This window comes from Pelmatolapia mariae, linkage group LG23, assembly GCF_036321145.2.
Source record: "Pelmatolapia mariae isolate MD_Pm_ZW linkage group LG23, Pm_UMD_F_2, whole genome shotgun sequence".
In the NCBI taxonomy this organism is placed as follows: domain Eukaryota; kingdom Metazoa; phylum Chordata; class Actinopteri; order Cichliformes; family Cichlidae; genus Pelmatolapia; species Pelmatolapia mariae.
Genome location: NC_086246.1, coordinates 9,417,525 through 9,430,000, shown reverse-complemented (window position 1 = coordinate 9,430,000; position 12,476 = coordinate 9,417,525). Strand labels below are relative to the sequence as shown.

The 12,476-nt window shown below is 38.9% G+C and overlaps 1 protein-coding gene across 1 annotated transcript in view; it reads left to right on the top strand.

The window, feature by feature from the left end:
* The window catches only part of nufip1 (nuclear FMR1 interacting protein 1), a 15,207-nt gene extending 8,054 nt beyond the window's left edge, over positions 1-7,153 (top strand). Inside the window, exons 9-10 of the mRNA XM_063467540.1 lie at positions 6,066-6,301; positions 6,419-7,153. Coding sequence (XP_063323610.1) covers positions 6,066-6,301; positions 6,419-6,940 — 758 coding nt within the window. The 3' untranslated portion in view covers positions 6,941-7,153. The remainder of the gene's footprint in view (positions 1-6,065; positions 6,302-6,418) is intronic.
* The last annotated feature ends 5,323 nt before the right edge of the window (positions 7,154-12,476 follow it).

The window sequence follows — 12,476 nt, the reverse complement described above, 5'->3', positions numbered from 1 at the left end:
TTTTATTTCTTTTAATGCTCGAGGACTAAGGGACAATACCAAAAGGAAAGCTCTGTTTTTTATATGCTAAAAGTTTGAATACTGACTTTTGTCTCTTACAAGAATCCCATTCTGAACCTAAGGACGCTAACTTCTGGAAATCCCAATGGGGCGAAGATTTATGGATGTTTCATGGCACAAACCATTCAGCGGTAACTCTGATTTTGAAGCATAAATTTAATGGAAAAATTATATATTCAGAAACTGATCCAAAAGGACATTTTATTTTGCTGGTTGTTTTTTTTAATGATCAGACCCTCTTACTGGGTAACATTTATGGACATAATAACAAACAGGAGAATATTGACCTAATACTTGTAGTAAATGAAAAAATTGAATCTTTAATAAGTAAATTTGCTAATCTAAAGATTATATTAGGAGGAGACAGGAACCATTCACTCAATAACATGATAGATGGCCAAGTAAAAGTCAGGAAAGTAGTAATTATATGTTGGATGTTATGAATGAAAGAGACCTAATTGATATCTGGAGATTCAAAAATCCAACAATTAAGGAAATTCATGGAAAAATAGATCAGGTTCATTATAGTCTCGTATTGATTATTGGCTAATTTCTGATCCTTTATCTGAATATGTTTCTACATCAAAAATGTTGCCAACACCCTTGACAGATCATAGAACAATTTTTTTTGGAGATATGTTTGTATGCCAGTAATCCGTCTAAAAGAGTGAATTCATATTGGAAATTAAATAATTCTCTTCTACTGAATGATTCTTTGGTAAAGGAAATTAAAACAAAAATAGATGAGTATTGGAACAAGGCATGTGTTGAAAATGCTTTTTGTAAAATTTGGGAGCTCATGAAATTTGAATTGAGGTCCCTTTTAATGAAAAGAGGAGCTGAAATAGTTAAAAATAGGAAAAAAAAAAAAAAAGAAGAGTCGGAAATAATTCCTGAAATTATCGCTTTGTCTAGATCACCTGATAATTTATCTGAAGATAACCGGAACAGACTTCAAATTCTACAATTAAAATTAGATAATATATACATTTACAAGGCTAAAGGTGCCTTTGTGCGGTCAAGAAGGAAATGGCTTGAAGAGGGAGAACAAAACTCTAGCTATTGTTTCAAATTAGAAAAACATCACAATACTCTTGGCAGCATGACTAAACTTTGTTCAGATGGGGTCATCACACAAGATCCTCAAGTGATTTCCAAGACTTGTGAACTTTTTTTATAAAAATTTATATAAATCTAATTTCTCTACAGAAGCCATGGAAAAATTATATAATTCCTTAGGTAATATTAAAACAATTAGTGACAATAATAAAACTATGTGTGATGCCCCCATCACAACACTAGATATTGAAGGTGCTATTAATAAAATGAAACTTAATAAGAGTCCAGGGAATGACGGTTTGACTTCTGAATTTTACAAATTATTTTCAAAGGACTTATCATGTTTTTTACATAAAGTATATATTGAAAGCATTGATAATGAAAAGCTCCCTCCTTCCTTGACTCAGGGACTAATTACTTTGATTCCTAAACCTCAAAAAGACGCCCTTTTGATAGAAAATTGGAGCCCTATTTCACTGCTGAATAATGATTATAAAATAATTGCTATGTGTTTGGCTAAAAAAAATTAAAATGTGCACTTAATGATATCATTGATGAAACACAGTCTGGTTTTATGACTGGCAGACACATAACTAACAATATAAGACTGGTAATTGATATTTTGGATCATTCAGATTTAATCACAGATAATAGTTTCATTCTTTTTTTGGATTTTTATGAAGCTTTCGACTCCATTGAACATGTATTCATGTTCAGAGCACTTGATATTTTTGGTTTTGAAAATATGTTTAAAAAATCAATTCAAACTTTATATGCAGATGCAAATAGCTCAATCAAACTCCCGTATGGTACAACGAAAAGATTTGATATCAACCGTGGGATCCCTCAAGGTTGTCTAATTTCTGCATATCTTTTCCTTCTTCCTATGCAGTTACTCTCTATTCATTTTAAAAACAGCAGTGTAATGGGTCTCTCTGTTGCTGGCAGAACATTATCTATTACTCAACTAGCAGATGACACAACACTTTTTTAAAAGGATAAATATCAAGTTGATGAAGCTCTCAGAGTTGTCAATAATTTCTCAATAGCCTCTGGTCTTAAACTCAACATTCCAAAATGTGAACGTCTCCCTGTTAAATTCTGCACAGATACTATTATATCAGGTGTTCCTGTTAAAAATAAGGTTAAATATCTTGGTATTACCATTCAAAAAGACCAAGATGCTAGATTATCTGAAAATTTCGACCCTCTTATAACTGCAATACAACAAAGATTTAATCTTTGGCTTCAAAGAGATTTATCCATTACTGGAAGATCCTTGGTAGCCAAAGTTGAAGGCCTCTCCAGACTTTATTTATGCAGCTATGGTACTTGATGTTTCAAAAGAATTATGCACAAAAATTGATAAAATATTATTTAACTTCATTTGGAAAAAGAGAATACATTATATTAAAAAAAATGTAATGATAAACAAGTTGTGTTCTGGTGGCCTAAATTCTTTAGATTTCACTTCCTTAAATGCGTCTTTTAAAATCAAATGTATCAAACTCTTTTTAAAAAATCCCAATTCAATTTGGAATTTTATTACCAACCATATCTTTAACTCACTTGGAGGAATGCACAATATGCAATCAGCTCAAATCAACAACTATGGGCGAAAGTTGGACAACATCACGGATCAGTTGGCTGCGGTCGCGAGGTCTCAGAACCGGCTCTGTGAGCAAAAGATTGACAAGACCACGGAATTGAAGGTTAACAACATCATGGAGAAACTGACGGCTATCCAACGGGAGATGGAGAGATCAGTGTCGGAGTGCTAAAACAATACAGCTCGAAATTCTCATGAGCTGTTGGAAAGAAATCACCATCTTAATACGGCTACCCCTCCGGCGCCAGCTGCGGGCTCAAGGCTGGAGCCGATCAAAACAATCCGAGATAACGCCTGTGTTGACATTGTTCCTCCCCATTCTAAGGCCACCTGGGTTGGCTGGCAGACTGTTTACTTAGCCTGGCAGGGCGAAGGACACTGTCTCCGCTGAACTATGGACACGCACACACATACACTTACACTGAAAACCACACACTTATCCCCCTCCCTTTCCAAACGCCTTCGATGCTTGTTTCCTGTGGGGGAACACGGCGGGTCTACGTGCCGCGCTGGATAAGATAGCGCTGTGCGAGGCGGCTGCTGGGTTTGCTTCACATTGCTCCTTACCCATCACCCTACCGTGTGGCTTGTTATGTCTTCCCAATGATGTGTCACATTTATGTGCTTTTTGTGCAGAGGAGTTTTTTTGTTTCCTGTTCTCGTGCTGTCCTACCATGGAAGCATAGCATGAGAAGGGGTCTCTTTTTTTCCTCTTGTACTTTCCCATTGTAATGTACATTTCAATGTTTTTCTCTCCAATGCTACCAATCTCCGACTGTATCCCCATGTGATGTTTGTGTGTCTATGTAAGGTCGGGGGGGGTCCCATTTCACTGCAGGACCCCCCTGCATGTGACGAATAAAGCCTTGATTGATTGACTTTCTGCTAAGATGCAATTACAATATCTCTAAACTGCCGATTAAACTCTCCAACTTTCATAGTCAACTCCTATCATCTTGGTTAATGATATACTCTCACAACTTTTCTCCCCATAAAGATCTCATTTGGACTAATCAGGATATTAAATTTAAGAACAAATCATTATATATTCAGAAATGGGTGGATAGGAAAATTTTACTTGTGAGTCAATTACTGAATGATAATGGTCAATTATTTTCTTATAAGGAATTTTTGTCTGTTTATGATTTTCCTGTCACTCCAAGAGAATATGCTGTAGTTTTTGATGCAATACCAGATGGGGTGAGAAGGTTATTGGTGTCTGCTCCTAAAGGTAGAAATTGTATTATTCCAGAACTAAATCCCACTAGCATGTACATTGGTAACATCTGTCCTTTATTGAGTGATAAAGCCACAAATCAATGTATTAGACAAATTATTCAAAGAGGTATTGTTTCCAAACCTGCAGCTGTATTTTACTGGAACAATATTTACAATGATATAGACTGGACAAACACTTGGATTCTATCAAGGAAATTTATTATCACTAATAAGGTAAGAGAAGTTACTCTTAAGTTGATCCATAGATGTTATCCGGTAAAGACATATCTGGTTAATTTTAAGAAAAACATTGATACTCTTTGTACTTTTTGCAGTAATGCAGAGGAAACAATATGTCATTTATTTTGGGAATGCACGTATACACGTATATTTTGGATTGATCTAAATAATTTTATAAACACCAAAATTGATCCCTCATGTAAACTGAAGTTTCAACATATTCTATTTGGCCTCTCACATACTGATAAAATAATTCCAGGAAAAAAAAAATATTATCAATCTTCTGATTATTTTTGCCAAATTTCACATACATTGTACAAAATTTTCTCAACAGCGTCCAAACATATTTGCTTTTAAAGCCCTGTTTTCGAATTATCTAGAGAATCTAAAGAACAGCACTAACTCCAAAGCATGTAAAACACAAGATCTGTGTCGAATGTATAGTTTAGCTTGACTTATATGTTGTTTATTTATACCTTGAGCACCTTATTTTTTTATTTGTTTTTTCTAATCAGTTATTTTGTTTGTTTGTTTTCTTCTAAGGTATACTTTTTTGTTTACGTACTTGTATTTGTGTGTATTTATATTCATGACCTGTAAGAGATACTGCAAGCTGTGAAATTTTTCATACCCTTTCTATAACCTACATTACTATGTATGTTTGCTGTTCAATTGTTTAAATTTAAAAAAAAAAAAAAGCTGCGTAAATACAAATGTAATCGTGTGATTGGCTGGACTATGGGATAAGGTGGCATCGTTCTAATCCGATACGGGCGCAGCCAGTCACTTACTGACTAACACTGCAAAACAGAATTGTTAAAGTTTCAATTTTAATTTCAAATCAGGTTAGACTTTTTTTTTTGTACGCAACGCAGATTTTTTGTGCGCAGAGACCGTGCCAGCAGTGCGCAATTGCGCACGAGCGCAGCTTAGAGGGAACATTGGGTGTCACGATTAGATATTTTTTCGATACAAAAAATAATATAATAACAAAATAAATGTATCTGATGGAGAAATCACTCATCTGTGGAAAAGAGTTTATTACAGAGAAATGCTCTTTCCAAAATAAAAGCAATTTTGTAGATAGCAATTGCCCTGTCTATCCCTTTTGCCCTCTTAGAATCATGTTCTAACGGCTGTCTAAATGACTCGGGTAAAGTTTGTAGCATGCGTGCTTGGTGTTGTTTTTGTCTGCTTTCACTTGTCTTTGCACTAGCGTGATGTCGGCTTAAATGTGCAATCATATTTCTTGTGTTCCGACCGATGTAATTGAGCATTGCTTGGTACATCCGACATACTGTTGTACTTTTTTCCACAACGGGCTTAAGTAGGGTCATACTTCACATGAAAACCAAAATTGTTCCAAACGCCAGATCTGAATGACGGTGGATAAGGTTCAATTTCGGGTAGCGTTGAGGAGTTGCCATGCAAACTTGGCTGAATGCATATGGGCGACACTCAGTGGATCTGCACCCGACAATGCAGCCTAGACGGAGTAATCAAATGCAGATCCACTGAGCCCTCAACACAGATGGCATTGTCAGAAGAAAAGTTGATCAAATAAATTAAAAATTTTGTATCATTCCATACGTTCAATACATATGCGTACCGAACTGAAAGCACTGTATCGAACGGTTCAATACAGATACATGTATTGTTGCACCCGTGTGTGTGTGTGTGTGTATGAGTGTGTGTGTGAGTGTGTGTGTGTCCTGAGTCACAATAACTTACCCTAGTTTTTCATCAGATTCAACATTAAACATATACTTTAATTTCATCTCAGAGTATCTCTGTTGTAGTTTGGTTTTATTATGTAGTATATAACAAAGCGTAACTTATGTCCAGTGTTTCTACTAATGCTTGTGCTTTTGCGTTTTAGCCACACCCATTCAGAGAGGTAAGGAGCTGGTGCAAGAGAACCAGGACCTTCTAAACTTAATACCACCCAACCCTCAGGAGAGGGCACCTGCCAGGGGTAGAGGGGCTTTTTTACAGAATGCAGACAGACAGAAAATAGTTCAAACAGATTCCAGACTTCACATGCCCAACAACAAAGGAGGAAGAGCGGGACGAGGAAGACTACCACAGTCACATCGCCCCACTTTGCTTGAGATGGTATGGAAGTCATTTGACACTATGCATGCGTATTTATATGATTTTGATTTAGTAAAAAAGGACACGCTGTTTAAAGCTATACTATTTAGTCCAATTCTTGTTTGTCTCTTTGTTTAGTTACTGGCTCCAGATATCCGACACGAGAGGAATGTCCTCCTGCAGTGTGTACGCTACATTGTCAGAAACCACTTCTTTGGGCTGGAGAGCAGATGTCACAACCAGGAGAAAACTGGAAACAAGGGCACAGCATCTGTTACAAATGGAGAGCATGAAGGAAGATGGGAAGAATCATTAGAGAAAATCCAAGTTGCGTCCCCGTTTGCCTTCTTGATTAGTAGTGAGGGACATTCAGCAGTCCTGGATGTTGGCAGTACGGAGGGTTTAGTTACTAGTGAAGTTTCTGCAGTTAAGCAAGCTCCTTGTATACTGAATCACCAAGGGTCTACACGAGGACCTAATGAACCTACTGTGGAGTCTTTAGGAAGTGTTGGTGATTATACAGGTGATTTCATCCCAAATACTGAGGAGACAACAGCCAGTGATGTAAACCATCCGGATGTGTCCTCGAAGGATGGGATCACATGTATCTCAAATATGTATGATGATGAAATATGGGAGAGCCCCAGTGTTCAAGTGTGAAAGACCCAAAATAGTCGGTCTTATTTTGTCCTAAACATAAAACTGAGATATGTCATTCCAAATATGAATGAAGAATTTCTGTGGACAGGAATGATTTTTTTTTTGTTTGATATGAGTTTATTATGTAAAGACAGACTGTCTTGTAAAATAAATCACATGATTTGTAGTGATGAATTCTGAATCTTTATCTTTTCAGTGTTTGACTATCAATAAAAGGAGTGAACTGAAATGTGTGGTAAAGTACATTCACACTACCACGAGAGAAAATATACCTAGCATTTGACTTGCAGTAAATTCACACCACGGCTGGTAAGTGTGTTAGAGTTGACCCACTGTCTATTGAGTTCAATGACGTGAAAGTCAAGCAGGTTTACAAGTTTTTTGTTTGTTTGTTTTGTTTTTTTAATAGAAAATATTCTACAATAACAAAACCTGCTACAGAGAATTTTTACAGAAAAACCCGCAGGGACAGATTTGATCAATGAATTGATCAGCTTCCCAAAGAACAGCAGCAGGTCTATAACTTGATCGAGCATCACAGCCCTGACCCGAGATATTCAGCACAGATAGTGTAAGACAACTACTCATGGATGCTGCAAATTCCAAGACATGAAATCTAAGGCCACTGTGTATATATGAGTTAAACGAAGCAACAACAGCAACTAGAAGTAACTGCAACACTACTGCTCAACAGAGACTCACAAAACCACTAACCACCAGGTTTCTTAGGTGTCCCAATTTGTCACTAATAAAAGTGTGGCAACATATTAAAACTGTGTTATTAAACTATGTTATGTGTAAAACAAAACAGTTTGATTAGACTAATATTGGACTGCGGTCAAGTAAGCCGTCATTTGTAAGCCACGGTCAAGCCAGCACCCTGTAATCTGCCACATAAATTTTCTTGCACTTCTACACTAGCCTTATCAGCAATATCTCTGTGAAGGTTCTCAGTCATCCAGGTCATCGTAGTCTAAGGAGCTTGGAAAGAAAAGCATCTGGACTTCTTTGAGTTGCTTGAAAACGTTTCATCTCTCATCCGAGAAGCTTCTTCAGTTCTAAGGGTCAAATGGTGGAGAGTCCCAGATTTAAACCCAGTGGGAGTTTCCCCCCAAAGAGGGACAAAGGACCCCCTGATGATCCTCTAATCACATGAGCCAAGGTGTGAAAGTGGGTGTGGGTCACAATCAGCCAGGGTTTCGGGTGAGCTCATTGTGAAACCTGACCCCACCCTACCATGTGATTTCCTGAGGTCAGATGGCCCAGGATGTGAGTGGGCGTTAAGGCGTCTGGGAAGGGATCTCAAAACTGGATTATAAATGGCAGACAGTTGGTGTCGTAAACCACCGCCTCTGTTCAAAGATGGTCGCTCACAGTGGACGTAAATGGACGTAAATCACTATATATTTCAAATACAACGAGGGTTTCTACAGACAAAAACATGGCTGCGCCATGGGCTCCCCCGTGTCACCTATTGTAGCCAACCTTTACATGGAGGAAGTGGAAAGAAAGGCTCTTGGCTCTTTTAAAGGGAGAGTACCCAGCCACTGGTACAGATATGTAGACGACACCTCGGTCAAAATCAAAACACAAGAAGTGGAATCCTTCACTGCGCACATTAACGCTGTGGATAAAAACATCAAGTTCACCAGGGAAGACACAAAGGATAACTGTTTGCCTTTCCTGGACTGCGCTGTGCACATTGAAGAGAATGGCAACCTCAACATTGAAGTTTACCGGAAGCCCACACACACAGACCAGTACCTCCTCTTCGACTCCCATCACCCTCTGGAACACAAACTTGGGGTAATCAGGACCCTACACCACAGGGCAGAACATGTTCCCTCTAAGCCTGAAGGGAAAAAGAAGGAACACACACGTGTAAAGGAAGCACTTAAAACATGCGGTTATCCTAATTGGGCGTTTATAAAGTCAGCAAAGATGCACAGAAAAGAAGATCAGACACCAGCGAGGGACGATAAGAAAGACAGACGCAACAACATTGTCATCCCCTATGTAGCTGGTGTATCAGAGAAACTCAGGAGGGTTCTCTCCAAGCACGACATCCCAGTGTACTTCAGACCCAGCAACACACTCAGACAAAAACTGGTTCACCCGAAAGACAAAACTCCTAAACACAAACTTAACAACGTGGTGTATGCTGTACAGTGCAGCGAGGAATGCCCAGACCTCTACATTGGAGAGACCACACAGCCACTTCACAAGCGCATGGCACAACATAGAAGAGCCACCTCCACGGGACAAGACTCAGCTGTCCATCTGCATCTAAAGGACAAAGGTCACTCTTTCGAGGATGCCAATGTTCGCATTTTGGACAGAGAGGACAGATGGTTTGAAAGAGGAGTGAAAGAAACCATTTACGTCCACTGTGAGCGACCATCTTTGAACAGAGGCGGTGGTTTACGACACCAACTGTCTGCCATCTATAATCCAGTTTTGAGATCCCTTCCCAGAAGCCTTAACGCCCACTCACACCCTGGGCCATGTGACCTCAGGAAATCACATGATAGGGTGGGGCCAGGTTTCACAATGAGCTCACCCAAAACCCCGGCTGATTGTGACCCACACCCGCTTTCACACCTTGGCTCCTTAGACTAGCCTTATCAGCAGCGCCTTTCTATTCTATTCTTTCATTGCCACACAAATGTCTACATTTTCAGCTTAGACTGAACATGTGTATTTGTTATTCTATTCAAAATCAAACATTTTAGTAGCAACTATTATATTAAAATGTGGCAGATGATTACACAAACCTGTAAATGCTGTAGGAGTAGGTCACAGATAAGAGGTATTCATTTGTAAATTTGACTTTTGGCCTCACAGAGATAAAATGTGACAGGATATTTGTATGTAAACTATAATGTGATATTTAGAATCCACATATATTGGTATATAATCTCCTAAATCTTGCCAAGACAAACAATGGCAGTAAGTAACATAGCTCTAAATAACATTATGATCTTTTTGACCCTCACTATATGAGAAGTCAAATGGACAGGTTGGAGGTCAAATGTGGCATTAAATCTTTAAGTGGTACATTCTTATGTTGACAATACACACCACACTTGTAAGAATCAAAGTTAAAATTATAAGGCTTTTTATAAAGTGTTTCTCTCTGAGAGCAGTTAAGATTATAGAGAGGAAGCTAAAGACAGATACCAAGTAAATACAGAGCCAGGATTGGCAATAGCAGCAGTACCAAAACTGTTACCGATTAATTTAATCTATCTCTTTGCACTGTTGGTGTTTCTTTGAAACATGTTTTGGTTGTGCTGCAGGAAAAGTCACTGAGTGTGTGGAAGGGGAGCGGGTGTCTGTTGTTGTTCGGGAGCAGGAGAGTGAGTTGTACTGGAGGACTCTCCTTGGGATTAACGGCCCATTTTTCTGTACCTCCTCAGTAAACTGTAGTGAGAACAAAGCCTCCGCTGCTTGGTTATGCAAACGTTACAATATGTTAAAATGGTTACTATGGCAGCTTATGTAGGGGAGAGCAATGTTTCAAACTTTTTTAGATCAAGCATCATCATCCTAACCCTATGCAGGAGCTTTGGGTGCCAACCAGGTTGACCATTTCAATTTTTCTCAAAGGGGAAAACAGGAAGAAGGTGGTGGTGTTCGCTTTTGAGGAAGTGTGGGATGAAGGGGAGTTGTGTTGCTCAAGTTAAATATACATGTGAGTTGTGCCTTGATCTAATGATAACAAACTAAAACCATTGACATGATTATTGTTATCAGAATCAGAATACTTTATTGATCCCTAGGGGAAATTATTTTTCGTTACAGCGCTCCATTATAAACAAACATTAACAAAGACAGACAATACACTAACTAAGAATAGCACAATATATACAGGCATATATATACATGAAAGTCACTTATTAATAAATAGCTGAAAAAGAACATGTGCAAGAAGGGTGTAGCTGTTGCAGTAAACAGTGTGTTAAGTGTTAAGTGGATGAGTTGTACAGGGAGATGGCCACAGGCAGGAATGATTTCCTGTGTCGTGCTTTTTGGTACTCTCAGTCTCTCACTGAACGTGCTCCTGTGACTGACCAGCATGTCATGGAGTGGGTGGGAGGTGTTATCCAACATTGTCTTTATCTTGGACAACATCCGCCTCTCCGACACCACCTTGAGGGAGTCCAGCTCCATCCCCACAACATTACTGGCCTTACGAATCAATTTATCAAGTCTGTTGGCATCTGCGACCCTCAGCCTGCTCCCCCAGCATGCAACAGCATAGAGGATCACACTGGCCACAACAGACTCATAGAAAATCCTGAGCATTTTCTGGCAGATGTTGAAGGACCTCAGTCGCCTCAAAAATAGAGACGACTCTGGCCCTTTCTGTAAAGTGCTGTGGTGTTTTTAGCCCAGTCCAGTTTATTGTCAATGTGTACTCCAAGGTATTTATAGTCCTCCACAATGTCAACACTGACCCCCTGGATTGAAACAGGGGTCAAGTGTTTCCTGGTCTTCCTGAAGTCCACTATCAATTCCTTGGTCTTTGCCACGTTGAGCTGCAGATGATTCTGCTCACACCACGTGACAAAGGAGTCGACCACAGCCCAGTACTCTGTCTCATCATCCCTGCTGATGCATCCAACCACCGCGGAGTCATCAGAAAACTTCTGAAGATGGCAGGTCTCTGTGCAGTGGCTGAAGTCTGTGGTGTAGAGGGTGAAGAGGAAGGGGGAGAGGACAGTCCCCTGTGGTGCCCCTGTGTTGCTGATTAGCCTATAGAGCTGGCTTTTGTAGCTTAAGATTATATTTTTTACATATATGATCTTAAAACAGGACACAGAAACTATAATTGCTGACATCATATCAAGTTTGTACATATACTGAGTCTATGTTTGACGTTTATTTTATATGTAATCTTTGCTCTCAAACTTTTAAACAGCAGAGAGTCTGCAGCAGAGAGAAACTAAAACTGTTGGAGCAGGTTTGATCGTCTCTGTTTAAAATCAAGGGGCACGTTTTACCTCAGTCTTTTATTTATAGCAAGTTTTAAGTTTTTAAAAGGGGGGTAGATGGAGGAATGTATTTTAAATGAGCAGCATGCTGTACTAAATTGCATTGCCTGGCCTGGCATTATCACAGGAACATGCCGATGGAAATGCAGATAACACATAACACACATCACAAACACCTGTTCAACCAGTCACATTCATTCCACTGCAGGTCTTAATGCTCAATTCCGATTTTTTTTAATCAAATCCGATTTTTTGTCTGCTTGTTCACACTACAAATAAACTGTGACAGCAAACGCGCTCTTGTGTGGACCATCAAAGTGGCCCGCATGTGCAAAAGAAGACGTCACACACAACACGCTCTGTTTAGACCCAGACCAAACAGTATTGTTTGACTGATGGCCCTTAATATAAAGACTTGTTTTGGACTTCACGTTTCCATATTTTGCTTTAAGTTATAAAGTTATTTTGTTATTTACATATGGCCTAATAATTATCATTATTGCTGTTTTAGAGAGGAGCGGTGCTTCAAATAATAGTTG